This window comes from Pseudopipra pipra, chromosome 2, assembly GCF_036250125.1.
Source record: "Pseudopipra pipra isolate bDixPip1 chromosome 2, bDixPip1.hap1, whole genome shotgun sequence".
Classification (NCBI taxonomy): domain Eukaryota; kingdom Metazoa; phylum Chordata; class Aves; order Passeriformes; family Pipridae; genus Pseudopipra; species Pseudopipra pipra.
In genome coordinates this window covers 92,418,783-92,443,586 of record NC_087550.1, presented here as the reverse complement: position 1 = coordinate 92,443,586, position 24,804 = coordinate 92,418,783, and the positions used below count along the sequence as shown (strand labels likewise).

Genomic DNA, 24,804 nt, shown 5'->3' with positions numbered 1-24,804 from the left:
TCAGCACTCCTTGCTACATCCTCTTTACCCATTCCACTCTGACAGGTTTTATTTGGAATCAAGACTTTTGCAACCACCACTTCAGGCACAAAATACTTTCAATCTCTGGTATAAGCAGCTCCTACCAGACTGTCCCAGCAGCCATGCTGGCAGCCCCAAGGGCCTCATTCTGTGCACATCACTTGGTGCAAGTTTTCATGCACAGGGTTAACCCAAGGGGGCTACACAAACACATAAATATTGCCCAAATATTGAGTGCATTACACATGCAAAACACTTTCATCATCCTGAGCTGTAATACTCTGTTCAGCCATAAAATTGTCCTTTCTGCTGGAAGAACACGACAGATAAATTTACTCACTAATGACCTTAGAATGAAAAGATACTCAATGAACTGGGGATTATATATATCCAATCCTCTATCAAGAATACAAGGGAAGCTTCAGTATACTGCAAGTCTAAAGGCAATATAAATACAAGTGACTTATACTGAGCATACTTTAATTCAGCTCAGCTGATTCTGGGATGAAAAGTAGGGAAGAGACACAAGTGGGGCCTTTGGCAAGTCCCCTATTTATGTTTGTCACTGGTGGTGACCAGAGGCAGAAGTCAACTAAGACAACACAGCAAAACAAACACAAGAGTCACAAAAGCAGAGCGAACAACAGGAGGAACTCAGCCCAGTGCTGGTATCAGAAAGAGACTAATTAACAGAAGAAACACTACAAAGGCTGAATTAGTCATGCAGGGACCATATCAGGTCACTATTTTAGGCACAAGGCTTATTAGTCTAAGCAGTGCAGTCTGAGCCACTGTCAATAGAAGAGAAGTTTTGTTCTGCTCTTGGCTTTCCCCCTCCAAGATCTTGAACCCCTTGCAGATTCACAACCTTTCATCACTCAGGTAACACCCCTGAGGTGCACTGGTTCTTAATTAATTTAAGCAAGCAGATTTCCAACACAAGCATACTCACTCTGCACCGAGTAATTAACCAGCAGTTTTAACTGTAAGGATACATATCAAAATAAATCCGATATCCCCCCACCCCAATCTTGTGTAGCTCTGCAGAAACAGTAACTTCTTTCTGAAGGAATCAAAAGCAACCACACAAATGCTTCCAGATTCCACTTAAATGTGTGCTTTTTCTCCCTATATCTCTTCAGAACAGTACTCTCTTTGTCTCCCATCCAGACCTGAAGAGCAAGAGGTTGAAGCAGTCAAACCCCATGATTTATTTCCCAAGCTAACTTATCTTGAACAAGAGCCTCAGGGCTCCGGAATGGTTTTTCCAAAAGAACAGCTAAATCCCTCCCTCAGTGTCTCCTCTCTCCCAAAAGCCAGAATTAGTCTGATGGAGATTCAGCAAGTACTTTTATTTTGACATAGCAATTAATAAAAAGCAGCAGCATCTGCCTACACAGCCCTCAGGAGTCTGACAAGATCCTCCAAAACAAATACTGGAAATAGCCTGGCTGAAAACTCAGAAATCTTTCAGAACCAAGAGAGTTCAGATTCAACTTACAGGGTTTGAGTTTAACTTTCCTTGCAGATTAACCAATCCTACACTAAGGAGAAATTTTAATCATTTAAAGAGGAGGAGACATTATAATGAGGGCCCCCTCCCGAACCTTGCAGAGTAGGCTGCACATCAGTATGATCACAAGGGCAGGACAAGGACAAGTGAAGTGTTATCTTCTGGACTTCAAACATAACTGCTGAGAGCAGGAACTTGCAAGGCCAGAAACAGTGGACCTTTATTGCAATTCATCTCCTTCCAAGCTAACTGTATTTTCAGAACCAGTTTTTTCAATAAAGACTACTAATTTTAGAACAGCTTTACTAATTTCTTTTTAGTTTTGCCATCACACTAACAAGAGCAGCAGTGCAGGTATCAGCTAATCTTTAGTTATGAAATAGGGCTTGTTCCTAAATCAGTCTTTTGTTTTCCTGATGGGATTAGGAACTGAGAAAGACCTGCACCAATTTTTAAATCCTTATTCCAAGCTTTCAGGCACACAAGGGCCTGACTTTGTAGCCTTCTATTCCACATACTCTCACTTCACAAACCTTCCTCATTTCTTTTTCAGTACATGCCCATCGCCTTAACATGCTCTGAAGGAGGAAAGTCCTACCTCAGCAGTCCTTTTTCCACAAGAAGCACAAGGCTCTCTTACTGCACAGCTTTTATACAGCCTCTACCACTAACACATAGACTAACCAATCCCTCCTCAGGACACTTTCCTTAGGATGCTTCCACAGCTCTCAGCACAGAAAAGAGACACAGAAAATATAAAGTCAAGTAGACACATAAATAGTGCAATGGATTTGAATCTTCAGGCATACTCTCCCCTCACCAAAAACTTGCTTGTTCCTGCTCATGGGAGCAGGAACACCAAGAAAACAAAACCCAAAAGGATCCCGCTAGGTATTTTTTCACTTACATACAGCTTCAAAACAGTCTCATTTCAAGGTATCTATTTTTGCATCCCTTCTAATGTGTGTTTTGGCAATGGACATTTTCAGGAGGAGACAGGGAAGAAGAGAAACAAAAATTACTGTGTAGATCAAGTGGAATGAAAGCAAATAAGGAAGAGAATCCTTACTTCCAACATGATGAATGGGAGCTTCTTCCTCTATAAAGGGTTCAAAAATTGTTCACATTTACATGTTTTACTAAATTCCAGTGGTGTACTTGCAACTTTAATTCCATAACTTCAGATATCTACTGAAATCATCACAAATAATACTAACGGAGAGGAAAAGACTTCATAAAAAAATGTCAGTGTAAAAACATTTCTTTAGTTTCAGGCTGTGTTGCAAAATCTCATGCTTGTTTCTCAATACTTAGGATTTGCTAAAGCAGTTTTGTTTTTGTTTTGGCACCAGTAGTTCAGTGGATGAAGTGAAAGAGTTGCATGATGAATAATAATGAAACCCCTCAAACCAGAATTCTTTGTGTATGGATTTTTTTTTTCTAAACTGCTTTTGTGATTGAAAGTAAGGACTATTAACATGCCACAGACAACTCCACATCCTCTGACTATTTTAAAAGGTTTAGAAATACTGGATTCATCCTGCTGCATGAACTGAACACCAGAGTTCACATCACCATGTGAGCGGGAAGCAAAATCAGTCTGTACAAAGGAACACACTTGTTTGTTTCTACTACTAAGCTTTTTCTACTACTTGGCTAATACTTTTTATGCTGTGCTTTGCAGCGTATGTAAAAGGACTGGGGTGGGGCAGAGAAGAGAAGGTTTATTCAAAGCAGATACAGCAAGCCAAATACAATCTGAATGCACTTCAGTCTCCTATTAGACACAGAACTAGAAGACAACAGACAAATAAGACAGGCTCTGTAAGAGCCAAAGTTGGCAGATGTCATGGTAGCTTCCTTACACAATTTATTAAAAATAACTAATATTATATTTGAAGCCCAGATTTGGCAGAGGACATGCAGTAGAAAGTACATGGCACAGGAGGCAACATGTACATCCAAACATATCACTTATGCCCACTGTTAAAGAGTGCTGGCTGCTTCCAGACACCCACCAAGCCTAAGCAAATTTTTTCTCATGTCACTGGGCAGAGACACCCAGATGAACAGTGCTGTGTTACAGCCACAACCAGCCCTACTACACAGCAAAAAAAATAAAGCAGTGTATTATTTTCTCAATCCTATGCTCAGAAGAGACAGACAGACACACACATGAGCTATAGTTATCAACCTCACTTGACAGTTGCTGGTTTGGCTCAATGAGGCTTACATGGATTAAGATGAATTGAAGCAGCAGCCATTTGGCCCCTGGTCACCTCCCAAAATATTCTGTAAGACGACACACACAAACAGCAGAAGTCACATTACAGCTGCATTGACTTTTTTTTCCCCTCATCACTCAAACCAGCCTACAACACCAACAATTGTTACTCACATGGGTGGCTTTTTGTGTGGATAACGCTCTCATTCATAAACCCTGCCTTGAGTCTCAAGGTTCACTTCATTCTCCTCCTTCCATTAAGTCTTGCTTCCCTTACTGGCACCCTTCCCAGCTATATTACTTCTCTATACAACCAGAGTCCTTGGCTTAAATAATATCCCTGACCAGGCTGAAGCTGTACCCATACCCATCTTAAATCTTTCCCTTAAAGGTTTGAGTTGTTTCGGAACTGAAGTTTATAGTTACAAATTCAAGCCACAGTTATCCGTAGTCGAGTGCAGAAGGTGGCAGACCCTGGGAACAGCAGGAGAGAAGCTGCAGAACATGCTACATCATCCACCTCAAGGCCTCTTTGCTTAGGGCCACTGGTCTGGGGAAGGTTGTTATTTCAAGGAGGTGAGCTGGCAATGTAAGAATGTAGAAGCAGCTAATGGAGCTAACTCAGATGCAACAGCTAATTTTGGCAACGCTCCAACTAAGGGAAACAACTTTGTGTTTAAAATTTGAGAAGTGGCCTGCATCCAAGATGTTATCTGAGCATGAGAAGTTATGCAGCCACGAACTCCAAACACAGGGGAAAAAAGCATTTAAGCAAGCCTAGAATTAGAAAATAACAACATTAAATATGGCAGTAGAATTACTTAGAGAAAGTTCTGAGAGCTACTGGTTGAATTGTTACCCAATCTAATTCTAAAACAGAGCAACCACTTGTTAAACAGAACACAGCTTAAACTGTGAATTTACAGCACATTTCACTATACACTCACAAGCACACTGCAGACTTAAAGTTCTCACTGTTAAGTTCACTGGAGACTAGCACAAAAAAAAAAAAAAAAAGACTGGGGGTGGGGAAAGTGCCTCTGGCTTCATTTACTGTTTCATTCAGGCTTTGATCACTATGTTTAGCACGTGAAAAATTCCTCAGTGAAATAGTGGTGAACTCAATAATCACAGACTCAAGATGCTTGGCTCATCTCTCTAAAGCACACACTGTCAGCCATTTGATTCTTAGCATACGACAGTTTTTGCCTTTATTCATATCCTTGAAACAAATTTAGAGATGTCACATTCCTTCCATTCTTCACCTATGATTTGAGAAGCTGCCTTGATTTCCTGTTGCAGCTGACACTGCCCTTTAAGTGAATGGACACATTTGATGCAAACAGCAAAGGCAAAGTCAGTCTTAACACCAACGGGCCACGAAAGTTCATCCCTAGGAAAGATCTGTAGCTAGGAAAACACTCATGGATGGTGAAGCCTGAAGTGGGGGAAGCTACTAATGGGGGAAGATAAGTAATTGATTCAGCCAAGGAAATTAATAGGCAAAATTACTGTCAGGCTGTCTACTTGCAGCTCAGAACTAAAGAAAAGTTGTAGATCTGTGCATTAAAACAAACACAGTGATTACCACATGTTCCTTAGGACATAAAATACAAGAGTCCCTTCATGTACATCTTTGCTAGGTTATATGGAATGGATCCAACTCTACTCAGTGCCTTTGTGGATGATGGTAATATAAATATTGAATGACAAATAAAAAACAGAGAAGCATATTAAATCCTGGCTCTGACCTCTCCCTCATATCTTATGACTTGCATGTGACCTTTTTAGAATTAAATGAAAGCTTGTGCCAAGGAGTTTACGAAAACAGTGCTGCTTGAAGTTTTTAAGATTCTCTTCTTGAGAACCTGGATTGCTTGCTCTGACCAACCCACACGTTCACTATGCTTGTCCAAAGATCCCCAGAGAAGGGGGATGACTCGGAACTGCCCTATATAAACAGTACTTTCATGTTGCTCTGTGGTTTCATAGAAAGGCCTGCTCAGTCAGACACTACCAAGTTATCATGGCAGTCCTCAAAATCCTCCAGCACCAGGCAGCAGTGCTACCATCCAATTCAACAGCAGCTAACAGAGGCTGGATGACAGGAATGACCTGAGTTTCACATTGTAATTTATGAGTTCCCACCTGATTGCTGAATAAAGGAGGTAAGATTCACCATGCTGGCTGCTCTCAGTTTTTGAGACACAAACTTAGATAAAGGGCATCAGGCTTACAGAGATTCTCTTCAGCGCACTGGTAAGGGCACTTCACTGGACAACAGGATGTGCTAGTTCAGTTCTTTTGAGTTCTGAATGATTCATGCATTGCTGAGTTAAAAGGCTACTGCTCTCAACTGTCTTCTCATGCCTCTGCCACAGTCTAATAAAAAAAGAAAAAAAAAAAAAGAAAAATCTGTTGCAGAAGATTGGGACAGAGCTCAGGGAGGCAACTTCTTACACTGTCCCAGTAAAAACACAGCAGATGATGAATCAAGAGTCTGAAGGCTCAGTCACAGATATTCCAAGTAAGCCAGAACTGGACATTCATCCAAGTCTCTCCGGGAAGGAGAGAGAACTGCTTCCTTTTTCCCATTTGCCAGTTCTGTTTAAGCTTTACACCAGGAGAAGGCCTGCGTGGAAAAATATACATTTCTGGAATGCTTAGTAGAAGACTAATGAAACTCAACTGAGTAAAAACAAAAGGAAGGAAAAAAAAAAAAAGGCTAGCACTCCTTGAATTCCCTAATACACAAGACAGTGTTTCAGTGTGACTTTAATTACAAGCCTTTTCATGCAGATGAAAAAATTATTTTATGCAGAAATGCTGCAAAAGATAGGCTTCTTCAGGACAAATCTGAATGAGAAGACATTGTTCCAGAACCAATATGAAACACTTTGTAATTCAGATTTTCACACAAAGCATCTTATTTTCCATAGGCTATATGAAAATAATTTTTTGAGCTTATTGAAAGATGGGGGAGTTATCAGAATGACTAAAAATACAGGCAATTCTTAAAAACTTTATAGCAAGTCAGCCCTGTGGCAGCCACAAAATGATAGGAAGTAGAAAATAGGCAAGAACAACATATCAGAGCCAGTTGTTCTCCCCTTCAAACTGTAAGGAAGAACTGTGTCAAGCTGTATCCCCCACTTCAATGCTAGCCACAAGGATGTTCAAGCAGGGTTCAATTATTTTAGTCAAGTGTTGGGAACAGGGATGTGAAGCTGGGCCAAACATCTCATATCACAGCAGTGATACCCCAGAAAAAGGGACCCAGCACATGATTCACTATTACATTGGCAAATGCCTGGCAAAGAAGCACCATGAGAGCAGGTATTTCTCTGCTGCATACAAATTACACTGGCCTTAGGGCACATAAGCCTCACCTACCCAGTAATTCACTCAATGGGTTGAATCAATTTGCAAACAAGCATTAAAGGATATAACAGAGTAACTGGCTCCTCAACTATGTGCTCATCTCAGAATCTTACAAAAAACAATAGGCGAATGCAGTAGGGTCTGAAATCATTAGAAAAACATCTTCTGGAAGTCTATGTATGCACTTACTTTCATAGATATAAGCACAGTCATGAAACATAAAGTAGCTGTTTGAGTGTGCCTTACTAGGTAAGAGCAATTCCTATCCACATACCGAGAAGACACCCCAGGCATATCTGGGATTTTTGTCTGCTTTTCTTTTATGCAACAGAAAAACAGAGAAACACTTACATGGCTAAATGCAAAATTGAGTTTATATCAGTATCTACAAGCAGATATTCAGAGACTGTGAAGAAGCAAGTTTTCCAAAAATAGTATTTGAAAATAGAAGCTTGCACAGGGGGAAAGCTAACTCCCACTAAAACTGGATTCACCAGGAGAAGAAAGAATGACCAAGGAGATGATCTTTAGTCAACCCTTAGATCAAAGAAAATAGGTCCATAATGGGATTTTGAGAGGTCATCTGGTCCACCACCGTTTCAAAGCTGGAAGATCCCCATTATTTAGTTGGAACTGATTATATAGAACCTATTAAAAGCCATCACCAACAAATACAGAAAAACCAAAACAACCTACTCTAGCACTTCAGGATCTTTAACAATAGAAAGATTTTTCTTCACAATAAACCTTAACCTCAACTTCCTTCCCCACTGAAATTCAAGTTCATTATTACTTGTAATATCCGTACTGGACAGACAGATCAGTTCCCTCACCCTTTCTTTTGGTGGGGGGGTTGTTTGTCTTTTTTGTTTGTTTGTTTTGTTTAATTTTTTTATTTACATACTTATGTCCATTCTCATCCCTCTTCTCCAGGTTAAACAATTTCAATCTTTTAACTTTTCCTCATCAGTTATGTTTTCCAGGCCTCTGATGATTGTGCTGTTCTCCTCTGAATTCACCTCAATTAACAAAAAGAATTTAGCTCCCCAGGAAACCAGAAAGCTTCCAGTTCTGCACAGCCTCAGTGTACCTCTCCAGCTTTATAATGATATGTAAAAACAGATGGAATTTTTCCCACTGAAGGAATGACACTTGTTGCTTATTTCTCCTACCAAGAGTTTATTTTTTCAACAGAAAAATGCTTGGATTAGTTCAAGGAAATGAAATCAATTATTCTCACACATCGTCACTTCCCAACCTCCGTTTCCTTGTGAAGCACTAATGATCATCCAGAAAAAGGCCACACAGGAATGAATTTATGAGTTACAAAACCACCTTTAGAGAATAATTGGTTCAAGGACAATAGATTTAGGGATACTACATACCAGCTATGGGGTGAGGAAGAAGGCATAAAAGCCAATTTTTGCTTTTTGCTAATACAGTATCCTACAAATAGGAAAGTGTTAGCATCACCAGTCAAAACCACTGTTTAGCCAATTTAAATTCCTCAAGATACAAAAAAATGTTCCTTACAGACCCCAGTGCACCATATCAGAATGCCAGATGAGGGATAAAGGCTTAAAGATGACAAAAATTTACGTGAAAGAACAATTAAAGAGACTTAGGAAAATAAAGCCCACTCACATTCTTGAATGTGTCAGGTACTTCTGAGGGCTTGGCAGTGAGGTCTAGAGCTACTTCCTGAAGTAAATTATTCACAATAACAAGACAAATAGCAAATTCCTGACTTATTACTCAAATTGGAAAAAGAGTGAGAGTTATCTCTTAAGAGAAAAGTTATAAACTTGATTGTTCCTTGGTGTTACTTTTCCCTCCACTCAAAAAAAAGCCTTGCTTACCAGAATACATATATTTCTAAATATATATTAAAATTATATACTTAAATATTAATTTTAAATACTGTTTTAAATTTTAAAATTTTTTTATGTATAGGGATTTCCAGGAGAAAGCATTTTAATTTTTACTACATGCTTCTCATTCTGTTTCATTCAACATTTGACTTCTGCAATCTCACAGGAAGTGTTCAAGATAATCAGACAAGCATCTTATGTTCAAAACCTCTCCTTTCAGTTGCAGCCTCCTGACAGGAAAAAAATAAAAACCCTAACTCCCCCCATTAGGATAGACAGACCAATGCAAAATTCTAAGCACAGACAGATGCAAAATAGAGTTCAGTGCTCCTTCTAAGTTGAGATTTCAGAAGCTTAGGGAAGTTCAAAACAAATATTGCAGAAAGAAAGGAGCACTGGTTGTACATTATTAGGAAAAGAATTAATATGGGTTGCCTTGGTGAAGACAGTTTCCCTTCAATACAGACAGGAATCATGACGTTACTAGTTCTACCACTAGTGCTCTTAAAAGTGGAAAAAGAATCATATTCATCCTCTCGTCCCCTCAAGAAAGTATCTTTGGAACATTACACAAACATAGTCAACAGAGAATAAGAAGAGTTAACAGAACATTTATACATGTATTTGTTACCATAATGATTTTTCCACTATTTTGGTCCTGAAAACCTCCTCCTGGTCCAGGTTTACAGTACAGTAGCAATCCCGCATCTTGTTTGGCCCCGGATATGTGGGAAGATTTTTAGCTTCGCCTAAAGACAAGAAAGAAAAAAGCCAGAAAGATTACATACTGAAAAGTTATCCATACATTAGTCATCTGTCAGCTAACACAGTGTCAGCAATATGGCTAAAGGGAAGTATTATGTTGTATTTTCCTTCTCAAATGTGAAGTCCCCATTAAACTTTGTAGCAGTACTCTGTTTCCAAGGCAGCAGCTCCTGACAGTCGCTGCGCTTAGAGCTCAGCAGTAGCCAGCAACAACTCAACCATCTGTTGCATCCAATTTATTCATATGTATTTGGATACATACTTCTTCCTTCCATGCTTGTGTTGCCATAAGGTACCAGGAACACCATACAACATGGTAATCAAGCTTTTCTATATAGATTTTATCCTAATGACATGACCAGAACACAGCAAACGAGGAGTGACCCCTAGCTCCACTACTCTCCACAGATGGGGAGATGGAAAACAGTCACTTTAGTTACAGTCAACAGCCTTAAATCACAAGCTGGACCCCAAAGCACTCTGATGGGGTAACTAGCACTTGTGAAGCTGCCTAAGGTCCTTGCACAAAGGTACCATGCAAGTCATGAATATTCTTCATAATAAACATTCATTTCAAAACTGCAGCAAGAACTAAGTATGTATCCTGTATTTAACAACAACAAAAGAGATAGGATTAAGGAACTAAGGGTAACCAAGAGAATACAAAACACAAGAGTATGAAACAAGAATAAAACCACTGTTTTTCTCCTCTACATATCCATTAATAATCAAAGTTGAGCACTAAATTTCTTTGGCTGACTGATAAAATCAAAACTCTCAAGACAGGAAACTGGGCAATGCCCCTCACAGTTTTGCTAAAGGACCTTACCACTATGTGCATGAGTGACTTAATTCTAAAGACCAAACTCAGAACTAAATGTAAGTCTAGAATGCATGTAGTCTTATTTACCATCACTCTCGCAGTACCCGGAGATTATTAGCACATACTTTGGGAACCAGATCACTCTCTCCTGGTAAAAATACAAGGAATACAACTAAACCCAAAAATGCACAGACCAAGGGAACACAGGCTTCTTTGCCAACACAGAAGGAAACTCTAAATGACGGTAACAAATGTAACTTTTTATTGGATGTCTGCAGCTCAGCTTAAGTGCACTTTACTAGACACATGCTTTCCCAGTCTCCAGCTCTCAAATAGCTATATACTATTAACAGAGTTACCTTGCTTTTTTCAACCCTATCTTCAGCAAAGACATACTTTTTCCTTTCTGCAGATTTGTTCGATAGCAATCTGATGCATGTAAATATTGAAGACCTACAGCAAGGAAAGACTCAGACAACCTGCATCCTCAGCCTTTAAAGGAAAAGCACAAAGTGACACAGGACTCCATGTCTTCCTGCCTGTGATCTCTTTCTAGCACTCCGTTCACACACTTTTGCTAACCAACTCATGACATGCCCTTGGAAACATCACACATCCACACTTCTCACAAATGGCTTGTATATGGGTGACCGTACATGCACACATTTTCTAAAGCTAACCATGGAGCATATAGAAAGAGGTCCTGGAAAGGGTCTTGAAACTATTGCTTCAGACAGTAATGCCTCACTTCAGAGTTCTTCTAAATAAGTTTTTTCTCTCAGCTTAGCTGATACAAATTGATAGCATTCTTCCCACTTCCTTCAGAGTTGTGAGACATTGCATTAAAAAAAGCTGTCTCCACTGTAAGTCAAAGGTGTGACAGGAACATCTGTTGGCATGCCCAATGTGGCTTTCAACTAAGCTGCAGTGTTAGCAACAGTTTAACTGCAGCAGCTCTAGACAAAAATATACTGAGGATTATTCATGGCTCGCTCAGTCTGCACTAAGTCTATCCTGCCATAGCAAACCTTAAAGTTTTACTCTTCTTAGTCTGAGTTCAGGCAAGTTACAAATCAAAAGCACTACTCTCACACAGACTGAGGTCTCAAGGTTTGCCTCCTCTCCCCAGGCAATCAAATTTCTCTTAACTTTTTCTCACATTAAAGTCACATGAAACCACCCTCTTTTCTGGATAACTGGGTAAAGTTCCCCAAAGAGAAAGACTGTCAACAGGAAGCATTTCAATAACAGAACAATAAGGAAGTCTTCCTCTGGGGCTGGCACACTATTCTCACAGTTCTTCCAAGAGACAGGGACAAAACTTTTCAAGCTCAAAATTACACCAAAAAAATAACATCTTCCCTTTTTCTGCACTCTTCCACTTCCTACTTCATGAATGCACACACATGAAAACAAATCCAGATTTTGTTGTCTTGATTTCCAGTTTTTTGATGTGCACAATATTCACTTAAGTGCTTAAAGGTAATATTTAGTTATGTCAGAGCACTCTGTAAGAACCGTATTTTGAAAACCCAATTTTCCTCTTTGTTAAAAGACTTAGAGTAGAAAAGCCCACAATATTGAAACCTAAATGCAATGTGACAGAAGACACTATTTAGCACCACCAGAAAAAGACTGACTGCACAGTCTGTACAGGAAATTAAAGTTCACCACCATCACAATGTTACAAAGTGGGGCACAGAGGGAAGATAGAGGGGAAGGACATTTTACAGTAATTTCTTTCTTCAAACTAGAAAAAGACCCTGAGAAATCACTGAGAACAAGGGATTAATTGACCAACCCAATATATTAATCATGTTACTGACTTGAGTAGCAGCTTACACCAAAAAAAAAAACCCACAAAAAATACTGTTTCTTCCCGATACTGGCAGTCAATGGCTGTTTAGATTCCTCCAGCACCGAGCAGATAAGAAAAATCTGTCAAGCTTTCAAGCATAGCTAAAGACTCAACTCTCCAGCCAGACATTTTATGTCAACAAATGTGCTCTGTTAGAGCTTCAGTTGCTCTTTAGATTCCTCCAAGACAAAAAAGTTCCCTCTGTGGCACTGTTTTGCCATCTACAATGAAGTTGAACTTGATCCGTATTTTTTTGGTTCTGCTACTACTGAAATGAAAAAAAAGAAAGCCCAGAATACATGATACAGTCATGCACTATTTCCATTTTCTCAACATCTAGAGCTGATGAGCTCAGTTATTCTGAGCAAGAATTTAATCACTTAACCTATCTGTGTAGAAGAGGCATCTTCAACAATTGTATTTTCAAAAGCCAAGTCCGCTTTTTACCCCACATCTCCATACTCCAGGTGAAGTACCTGTATGCTAGAGAACTTTAAAAGGGTTTGCAGATGAAAGGTCAATACACTCGCTTTTAAAACCTTCAGTTTTCCACTTCCACTAAGAAGAAACAGAATGTTTCTTAAGATGTCTAAGACCCCGACAATTTAGAATACACAAGCACTTTGTTTTGGAGCATAAGGCTTCATTTGGAGACACAGTAGCAGAATAATCTGTTCAAGCTGGCAATAGCTTTTCTCTCTATCCCTGTACTTCTAATATACATGGGTCCTAATTTAACTGTGTGATGAACTCAATTTAGCACTAAGTACTTAAATCTAGCAAAGCTGATTTCAGCTACGGAAAAGTTAACATTGGGTATTTTGGACAAGTCTTAAAAAATAGACTATACAATTCTGAATACATCACTGGCTTGCTATCTTCTCCTCATAAATATTGGGTTACTACAATGCAGAAATAGACTACCATGGCAGCACAGACAGCTTAGCTTGAGCTAGGCACAGGGAATGCAACAGGCTGGAAAAAAGAGGAAGGAAAAACCTCAAAATCATATTAATCTTCCTTGTTCTTTCCAATGTTGCATATTCCTGCCTTGCTAAAACACTGGCAATAAAAGGGAAGCAAGAAAAAAGGGCTCTCCTGCATATGTGGCAGGGAAGGGCACTGCTTAGATGCCTGGGAGCATAACTGGTAGGAAGGAAAAAAACTTTGAAGATGCTTTTAGGAATAAGCCAATATACATACATTTCCTTAAGGTTTTGCCACGTAAAATTTTTTTAAGCTTCTAGTATTTTTAACTGAATTTAGATACTTGCCACTGTGCCAGCTTTGCTTTTGACATATTTCCCCAAATGCAACTTTCTGAAAAGCAGAGAATGCATGACAGGTATTATTTCTACCTTTTAGAACAAAATTTCCTGCTCTTGTGCTGCTAAGTATTGGGTCACCAGCAGACATCTGCCAATCTGAATGCATTAACAAAGACTTTGTAGTGCATCAACCAATTTAGCTTCCTGTTCCCTAGCAGCAACGTATTTGATTTTATCAAGATGCCATGAGAGAACCTTTTCCCAAACTATTTCAGAAAACAAACAAGCAAACAAAAACCTACCTCCAAAAAATAAATCCAATAAAAGCAGCTGAGCTTTCAATGCCACAGCATTTGACTTCAGGGAGCATACTGATAGACTTGAGTAGAAACAAAATACTTAAAATCTGAAAATGGCTTCATATGCAAACCAACAACAATCCAGTCTGTTTCTGCCCTATTCAGGAAAATGTTCTCCAAAGAAGCTTGTAGGGAAGCATGTCAGGAACAAAAACAGAACACTGATGTATGTCAAGAATGAAGAGCTTCTCCTGTTCTCCTTTAAGCTCTCTATCTCAATAGAGATGCTGGAAATCTGGAAAAATTATCTCACGCACTCCTTTCAAGTTCTCTGTCCTCTGAAAAGAATTATTGCTTCAACATTCACAGATCAAACAAAAACAGAAAAAGGAAAATGTGTATACACACAGAGCTCTGATTCTCTATCATAATTTATGCTTAAAAACCTCCTCAAGCACAAAATCCAGATTATATGTAAAATATAAAGATACCAGCAAATTTCTAATTAATATTTAATTTTACTTAAAACATACATATACCACTCTGTGTCAACTAAAAAATGCAGAAATACCTAGAATTCTGTGCCTATGAATGACTTTAAAATGGAAGGTAAACAGTTGCAATAATGTTGAATGTTGAGAAAGTGGTTCATTTTCTTGCAAATGAAAAATCATCTTTTTTGTGGGTGAGGTGGGGATAAGGGGAGGGATATGACTGCAATACCTCAGTAAGTATATACTGAGAAAATAATCCTCTTTAATACTATAGTGGTCATAGTTAAAAAAACTTCCATTCACATTACAAACCAATTTTGTTACTGAACAGCCAATGTGATGATTATACGAAATTAATGTAATGTTTGAATGTAGAATATACGGTTACATTTGTATATAATTCCTATATGTAGATATACTATGTGCACCTCTCAGAAAGGAAAGTTTCCACTCATTTTTGCTTTTTCAAATAGAAAATCGCAATAAAAATAAAATAAATTATAAAAGTGAAGTCCCAAGAGTTGGTGTACCCAGCATGCAGCTATAGAGCTATGTAAGTAGCTTAGTGTTCTTTTGCACTTTTGTAGTAAATTAAAAATAATAAATACTTTCTGGGCAATATACACCAAGTGTTAAAAACTTTCTCTTCCCTCCAGGTCTGTATATAGTTCACACAGTCTTTAAATAAGAAAAACACATGAAATTCATAAATATCCAATAAAGAAAATTGATATTAAAAAATTATATATTTTTTAAAACAGATGTGGCTAGAAACACTATTTTCCCAACAATCTCTCTTTGCTTTAACCACAGGCATTTATGTACACACACATACACACAACTTTGCTGTCACGGAGAGACAGATTGCACTGGATTTCTGAAATCCAATTTCTAAACCAGGTCAAAAATAGCCATCTGTGAACTGATTTTGATGATCTGGAAAATGAGATTTTTAGATGACCTGTTCTTAATCTAAAAGCCCTTGCCTGCCAGCCTCTTTCCACGTGAAATGGTCATCACATTAGAAGACTCAGGGAAAGAACTATGTCAACAAAACAACACTGATGACCTGGACATTACCAACAACCCCTGAGCAACTTGGTACCACAGCTAGTGTTGCTTCAGCAAGTAACCATCAGGGAGATAAAGCACAGTACATTAATTACAACTTTTTAGACAAGAGAATCATGTGGAAACCCTCTTGGTTTCATGGAAGCAGCAACAACCCCAAATCTTTTGGCATGAAACTGAAGACCAGCACCAGCTGACATCTCTATTCACAGCCTAGTGATAGGAACATTTGACATCTGTTAAAATCCCTTCTACACAATCCACTTCACCAGCACACCCAGTGCCATACTACTACACTACCACCATTTTCCCCTCACATGATTAAACTTAGTCCATACCAGTTAGGAACCTTCATACACATAGATCTTCCTCTGGCCTGGAACCTGTTCTGACAAAGCAAAAGACAGACATTTCTGTCAGCTGTAACAATATCAAAGCCTAATCAGCCACAGCCCGGGTGGTGAACAGACTCAGACCTATTACTCAGAATGGCTAGTGGCCAAATTCCCTTTTTCCTACATGACTGTGATCAGACATTCCAGTCTTCCTTTTCCAGCCTTGAAGGTCCAATAAACTGTTCAAATATCTTGCGTTATATTTCTGTATGTAACAGAAGCAGCTGAGGATATTTCATTGCAGAGCGGTGAGAAGCTGCAGGCTGACAGTCCCACTTTTCTTGTAAGAAGAACGAACACTCAGAAGGCTCAAAAGATCTTGTCATGATCTTAAGTACTTAAGTGCTCTCAACACAAGGGCTGTTAATCAAATCTCAGGGCTGAGAGGAAAGATGCCTATAAAGCAAGTTCCATGAGAGTTGCTTGCAAAATTAAGATTTTAGTTTGTACAAGAGGAGAAGCATAATTCTCAACTCTAATATAACTGGTTGCATGCCACTTGCCAGCATTGCGGTCAACAGCAAGCATCAGGTTTCTCTAAAGATTCCCTTAGAATAGTAACTTAATCCCACAAAATAAAAAAATGTACAGTCCAGCTGCTTTTCAACAAGACTGAAGCTATTCTGTGTTAAAGGACATTTGGAAAAGATTATTTTAAAGTAGGATACTGCCAGGAAAAAGGAGTTATCACGGAGTTTACATTTAAATTCTGTTTTCCTGTGGCATTCTAGGGTTGGCATTCTTAGTTTCTTTGATGTGCCTTTTTTTTCACATTTCTACAGAAAAACTGATGAATTAACCTAACTGTCTCTTTATGTTGACACAATGTAAAACTCGACTCCACATATATTATTTTTCTTTTCAGCTTGTGTTTTGAAGATGGTACTTTGCATCAAGACACATCTCATGTAACTTCCCAGCTGCATTTGATAGAGACTCATGAGGTTTTTCCTATGAGTTTCAGAACTGTAAGGACTCGCTACAGGTTGCTCTGTGCCTCTGTGCAATCCTTGGTAAGTTTTTTGGTTTTGTTCAGATGTGGGGGGTTTTGGGTGGGGGAGTTGTTTGCTTTGGTGGTTGCTGTTTGTTTGTTTGTTTTTTTAAATCAGTTTCCTGAAGTTATAAAAGACCATCTCACAGCAAAGTTTAAGTCACTGAACATCTGTTTGGGAGGCCATGAGGGAGAGATTCAGGCTGCAGGAGGGGCAGAGTAGCTGAGAGGAAGTAACTTAAAAAACAGGCTATTCCATCATGGAGCTGCACTGAGCAAACAGCAAGCAATTTCGGCTATTTTTAGAAGAACAGTATGAGACAGGAAATACAAGCAAATGATTTACAACATCAAACAACAAAATACAACAACAATTCAAATGCTCCCTTTTGAGAGTCTTTGTACTTTAGGGTAATTTAAGATCGCTCTGTAGTAAGTAGCCTAGTCATTGTAAGGAACAAAAGCAACATTCTCAAAAACATCAGCATAAGCAAAAAGAAGTTTCTGTGGAAATAAGTACTTTTACCTGCTTTCATTTATATTATTCACAAATGATACCAAAAGCCATGTGACAAAAAAAGGGACAATTTTTATTTATGTACATTTTTAAATTGTAGATCAAAAAGCTATAGCTATGTGAAAAAGAAACACAAGCAATGAAAAAGCAATGAATGCACCATCTCTTCGAGGACACTAATCACTTCTATCACAAGTGACACTAAAAACTTTTAGAATAACATGAAAAGTACAAATCTGTCAAAGGTTATATTTTGCTTAGATGAAAAACTAGTAATAAAAGGAGTAGTTGCTGAAAAGCTGAAGCTTTACGGGCAATGTTAAGCAACTATAACTGTCTCCTCCAAAGATTCTGCAGTCCACAATCACTCCTGCTTTAGAATTACTTATTTAGAAACATCTTCACCAAGCAGAGTTTCACAGGATCATGTTTACATCAAGTTCAGTTCTGTCCTTTGGCCATCCAGCGTAAACCAAAATAAAACCTGGCTATAGAGAAACTGAGTGAATCTGAGCACAGAAGTTCAAGTCAATCTTGAAAACCAATTAAGATTTAGGAATTAACGGAGTAGTGTCCTCCTTCACATTCAAAACACTCTTCCTATTACAAAATTAATAATGATAAGGGAGAGAAAAAGGTTTCAAAATATCCCCAATTTGCTTTATTTTAGCCTTCCTGCAAAAACACTGAAAATAGGTATTTTGCTACAAAGAGATCAAATTCTTTTTTCCCCAAGTAAAGATCTAAACTCAGAAACATCCTCCTCCAAACCTGCAGTAACTAGCAGTTTCCCTTAAACCCCCTAACAGGCAAGAATACAGATACTTCGAACTTGACATAGTCTTGATATTTCATTAGTACACATATTCCTCGTGTGTTCCTTCACACACAAAGAGCACCTTATGCACAGCAATATAATAGGAAATCTTTTATTTTCAGAAAAGTGTGATCATGATCAGTTCTCAGTCTATGCGTTTAGAGGTGGTTTTTGAATGAAAAAGGGAACTCACAACTCTATAGCTGCAGTCTTTGATGGCTGACAAATGCTATGTTGCAAACTCAGCTCTGTACTGAACATAATGCTCAGATTAGGACATTATCAAAATCATCTACAATATTCATTTTACTTTAGTTACCGTACCTTCATTTACATAGCACTTTTTCCAATAGAGTGAAACAAAAATAAATCCCACTTAGACATTCCTAAGGTTGGTGCCTTGTAAGATTTATAGGTGACTTTCCCATGCTGGTGAGCTTTAAAACCAAATTTGTTTCACTGTTGAATAGCCTGTAGTGCACAGATATGCCAACAATCCAAAAGAATTTACATAAATGATGCTAATTTCTTGTTGCTAGCTTGCAGTTCGATTAATAAAACAAAACCAATAAAATCTCTCCTTATGACATTTTAAGACGCTGAAAAGTATTTGAGCTTCACTAATACAGCAATCACTTGCCAGCTTGCAGTGCTATGCAACTAAACTCTTAAGATTGCAAATGAGCAAGGATGCACCGCAATTGATCTAAAAATCTATTGATTTCTTCATGGAAAGGAAGAGGACAACATGTCCCTACTCTGAAGCCCAACTGCCTTAACTACTGCCACCACACAGTTTGGCCCAAGAATTTCTAGAAGCAGCTGGTTACAGAATATCCACACATGGACAAAACTGGACCACCATCATCCAAGATCCTAAACATTCCACTTGCTGTGTCAGCAGGCTTCCTAAAGAAGTATCTGCACAGGATTCCTGACTCATTATTGAAATGAATTTTCACTTAAAAATACAGAAGACGAACTGACCTAGGTACAGGGAGGAAATGACAACTAGCTACCACTATCTTAAGCCCTGGAAAGTTTTTGAGTTGCTGACAGTGTACCAGATTATTTTTAAATATAAGCTGTAAAGTTCTACCCACAAATCTAAAGCAGTATAGGAGACTTGACTGACCAGCATTAAGCAAAACGAACTGTAAAAAACAAACAAGATATCCCCCACCCAAGTTCCCAGTCTCCCAAGTGGTGGTGGCTGGGGGAAGAATCTTTCAAGAAAATGAAGTTCACGCGCACAAATACCTAAGCATTCACTTGTTCTTGTTTGACCTGAAGTCACGGGGTCAGGTTCTCATCTCACAGTATACGTAACCCAACATACCCATCTTTGCACCAAAGTAACTGCCAAAATACAGGGTCACGTTGTCTTCCAGGGAGAGCCAATGCAGCAGGATTAAATGTACTTCAAAGAAACACAGGTCTGTTTTATTTCAGTGGATACTCACAGAAATAAGAGCAAGATTCAAAAATTTTGGTTGTAGGTAATTACCCAGAGGCTGAGCATTTTTCAAATCTAATGTTTTTTGGAAGCTGGGTATTCCCTGAGCTGCTCATCCACACCCACAAAATTCATCCAAAGTTGAATTCTAGCATATCTGTTTAGTCACCACAGGCATCTATCTCACATAGAATGAAAGGAAAGCTAACAATCTGAACTAATACTTATAACTAATACTTATAATGGCTGTGACTGCCTGATATCCATAAGAATAAGCTGAAAATTGGAGGGAGAACAAGATCATCACAAAAAGATTCACAAAAAAAAAAAAACTCCTCACTATTTAGACTTATTACAGATAATCTCATTTTCTACCACAGTGGTCTGTACCTTCACCTACTTCATGAGCATTTGCCTGTCAAAACACTGCTAACAACTTACAAGATGAAAAATAAAGCTGTTCAAAGGAGCCAAAATGAAAGTTTAATGTGGAACATTAGTTCATCTTTCCTTCTACTCCAGTTTTCATCTATAAACTATGACAGTTTTTATAATCATTTATTTCAGCAACTTCCAATCCTTCACCGTGTCATAACCTTAACTTGCTCTGAAGGCACAAATCAGACACTGGTCCTGGGGATATTCATAAGATGCAACATTTTGCACAATTTTGGTGCCTGTATTAGCATCTACTGGTCACACAGACTCCTGCATAAGAGGATTCAGGGCATGAACACAACAGCTTTTCTGAATCATAATTTGAACAAGTTCCTCTAGTTGTCCATTGACTAGACAGGGAGCTTAGCCAGCTAACATCAGTGCCCAGGTCAAGTGTTTACAACCACTCAGTATAGATTTTCCCCTCTCCTTCCCTACTTCTGATCTGGCCACCTCACATTTTCTGCATAGTTTGTCTTTCAAACTGCTACTTACCACAATGAACCTGAACCACCACCCCTAAAATCCTCCGGCACCAAGATAAAGAACTTCAACAGCCTTAATAACAGCACATCACATCGTACGGGCTGGAAACTCTGCTACTGTCCTAAAGTTGTTTGAAACCTTTATCAAATCTTGGCTCCAAACACTTCCAGATACAGATAATTCAGCAGGGAGAGTTTCTGCCCTGAACACCTTAAGTCTGATTCAAGTATCACGATAAGAGGCCATCCATGTTACCAATTTTTGTTATTACCACTGCTTTTATAAATCTATATGCTTCACAAAGTTCAAGCTACTACCATATCTGCAATGTAGCTTTTTGTTCAAGCTACTACCATATCTGCAATGTAGCTTTTTGTTCCTAAGAGTATAATGAAAGAAGCCCAAGTTTAAGCAAGATGTATTTCAGCAAACTGAACTACTTAAAATTCACCTGTCTTATCTACAAGTCTTTGCTAGTGCTACAAGTCCCAAATTTAATATGCTAATTTCAGTGGCACTCCAATAATGTGTCAGTTACTGTGACTATAAAACATTCTTCAATATAATGATGCTGCTGAACCCAAACACCAAGCAGCAGGCAAGCATGTAATGGGTAAGCAAGGCATCAACCTGTGGTGCAATTTACTTTTTAAACAAGGTTTCAAACAGTGACTAATCTGATTGCCCAGAGAAGGGGAACATCACATGAATCCTGGCCTGAGAAACAAACCTAATGAAGAAAGCATGACTCACTGTGCAGGCAATGTGATGAGAACCAAATGCTAGATTATCCAACATCACTAACTACAGGAAGAGAAAACATTTACTTCTTCAGTCTTCAGCACAGAGTATAGATAAGACAGGCACAACGTTGCAGAAAAACAAGCAACAAGATGAGTATAGTCACTTATTTTCAAGCAGTGATCAAAATCACAGAGTTCAGAAGTGAGTGTAGCTGTATGCACCAAAAATACAACACTTGCTATAAGGAGCTAAGATTCTGAAGAAACATCTAAGCCAAAACTACAATATTCCCTTACAATTTCCACAGAAGTTCATATGATTAAAATTTGAATTTACAGGGCAATGTATACCTTTCTACGAAATGTCTGCAATCCTGTTGGGTTTTTATGCAAAGTATAAAGTGGGTAGGTATTAAAAATGGAAAGTGACCTACTTCCTTTCCTAAATTATGCAAAGTGTTAATATATTGAAACTCAATTGATGTTATTTTTCTTTTAGTCTTCTGGTTTCAATTTACAAGTTAGTCATATCGGCTACAGAAAAGGGGGTGAGTCACACTGCATGTCAAGTATTCAGGAAGTGTTAAATATTTTGCATAGTTACTACTAGTGACAAAGCAGAATTAATTTATCTATGCAGAAATGAGGGAATTCGAAAACATGAACAAGAGGGATATCTGGCAACTGCTCTGAAATACATTTGCGAAGTTTTATAAGTGTCTTCAGTTCGACAATTCTGTCTACCACAGCACACACCTGCTCTGATTTCACTTCAGTAGCAGAGGTCCAGCAGTAGTAAGAGCTGTACCAACACAGAAGACATTCTCTTTCTTAAAATGCTTAAGCCTACACAAACATTCATACATGATAAGGGAGGATTAAGCTTTAAAAAAGGGAAGGGCAGGTGGAGGATATTTGACAGGATGGAGGTACAAAGGCACAGCATTCCTAAACATAACATAAAATAAAAGATATACTGATATATGAAGTTAACACAATACAAAAGATATACTGATATATGAAGTTAATCTTAATTTAGAAGTCCCATTCTGAAAACTTTGCCAAATCAAACCAACATCCAACTTCACAGTCTTTGAGCCAACACAGTGCCAGTGGCTTGCTTTCTTAACACAGGTGGAGAAAGCACTGTAACCAAGCTTATTCCTCAGCCCAATAAGGACAATACACTCAAGTAAATTTAAACTCACAGCTTTGAATCCACAGTTATGTGCTGCAACTACTCAGTCATCAAAAGCCCAAAACACACAAAACCTTGGCTAACTCTGTCATCAGCAGTTTACAAAACACATCAAGCAGGCAAACAGCGATAATTTACCCACACACATCAACTTAGAGGCTGTTGTGTTTTTTTTTTCAGAGCCCAACAGAAGTGATAAAATCATGTTTTTCTTACAGATAGAGCATGTACTAGTTTTATCACAAAGTAAAAAAAGGAATAAATCCTTTCATATTTATTCAGAAGGTCACATGAAGCGATGCTATCATATGCAGCCAGTGTCAATAGGAACCTACAGGCCAAGCTACATGCATGCAATATCCACCTGTCTTGAAATCACCTCCTCAATCCCTTGTGCAAATTCATGGCATACAAAAGAACAGCAGACTGGAGTCAGAGAAGGCTTCTGATAATCATGTGTAAAATGAAGTTGATTTCTGGATTATATCACACACTTCCACAGACTGTAAAAGTTCTTCACAGACATTAACAATAACCAGCTGCAGAAGTTAAAGCATGTAAATAGACATGCCTATCCAAAGCCTATTGGATAAAAATATGCCTACTTTTACCTTTTAGGGTAGAACACAAATTACATACAGAAGATGCACACAAATCCACGTGCATACTGTAGTCATTATTTTTAATGCTAGGGGATGGGGATGAATACACCAGACATTTGGCTACCAAAACAGACCAATGCTTCTTTGCAGAGATCACCCAAGAATGGAAAGCCATTCAGCTTCAGTTAACCCCTTACTCATTTCATGTAGTTTATGTAGTTTCAAAAACAGTCCACTTATTTTCACAAAGCAACAACACACACCAGATCTATTTTGTGCAAGAAGTTTCCATCTCCATGCAAGAAGCTGGCTCTTTTGGTTGAAGATCTGGATTCCATCCCAGTTCTGCTGCAGACTCCATCTGTGATTGTGCACAGTAAGCCAGACAGCTAACTTCCGTAGCTGAACTACATCCCTCTCTAGCACTTCATACTCGAAATGCAACTTCAGATTACTCAGATGAAAGACCACAGTGAAGCACTGCATTACAATATTTGCTAATGCAATCACATGAGATGTTGCAGAAGCTGCATGTGAGGGCCAGCAAAGCCTACAGAGCCTGATCCAAATGCCTTACACCAAAGGACTCTCCTGTGCAGCATGTCCGGATGAACATCATGGACTGGAAAGCCTCTTGCCTGCTGGCATAACAGCACAAGTGGGGGAAAACAAACCCAAAGCAGAATTTACCAACGCAGAGCAGGAAAAGACAAAGCATCAGGTTCTTTTAACAAACAGGTAAGACAAACAGCTTCCAGTAACCATGACAGGAAATATCATTGTTAGCAGTGTATGCTTCCAGCAGTGCTGTCACATACATCCACAGAAAGAAAAAATGGTTCCCAAAGGCTTTATTGTGGAAAGAAGACCAATTCAGGCATGGAAAAGGTACTATAACAGTTGCAAAGCAACCTGGCAAAAAAGTGTTTCATGACTTTGATAGGAATGACACTCTTCATGGGAAGCTGACTGAGAGATACTGTGCCAAAACAGAAGTGCGGAGGAACTTCCGAGCGGTAAGAAGGTACATACACACAAAAGAAGTGCAGAGTAACACTGACAGAAGCCCAACAACAGCTCCCACTGAAGTTCACCTCTACCCACTCCAGTACTGTCACATCCCATATAACCATGCCATAACCACCACACTGCTGTCAGCTACAGATTTATGAGATCTGAAGAAAGATATTGTCTTCCCAGAAGATGAACCATTTGTGAACATGAATGTTGAAAATCGTCAGTACATGACAGCATCTGTACTGTTCTGACTGCATATCTTTTGAAATACTTGACTAGTGCAGGTTTCTGCAAAGGAAATTACTTGTTTCCTATGTCCAGCTTTAACTTGTTCTGAAATTAAAGTACTCCCATTATAAATTCAGAAGTGAGGCAGTGCATACACCTGCAAGTGGGAAATGCAGTTTGCTATTCAACCAAAGAAACCACCTCCAAAGATAAGCAAAAATATCAGTCTTTAAAAGAAACATCTACATATGTAACAACATTCTTTTGGGTCACTCTTATTTCCTGAGAGTTCTTATAGTTATCAATCAGAACTTCTCTCCTTTGAAAG

General features: G+C 38.6%; 1 protein-coding gene across 5 annotated transcripts in view; it reads right to left on the bottom strand.

Annotated features, from left to right (window-relative positions):
* RASA3 (RAS p21 protein activator 3) overlaps positions 1-24,804 on the bottom strand; it is a 130,070-nt gene that overhangs the window by 81,197 nt on the left and 24,069 nt on the right. For all 5 annotated transcript variants that reach the window (XM_064646437.1, XM_064646438.1, XM_064646439.1 and 2 more), the window contains exon 2: positions 9,642-9,759. In XM_064646437.1, coding sequence (XP_064502507.1) covers positions 9,642-9,718 — 77 coding nt within the window. In that variant the 5' untranslated portion in view covers positions 9,719-9,759. The remainder of the gene's footprint in view (positions 1-9,641; positions 9,760-24,804) is intronic.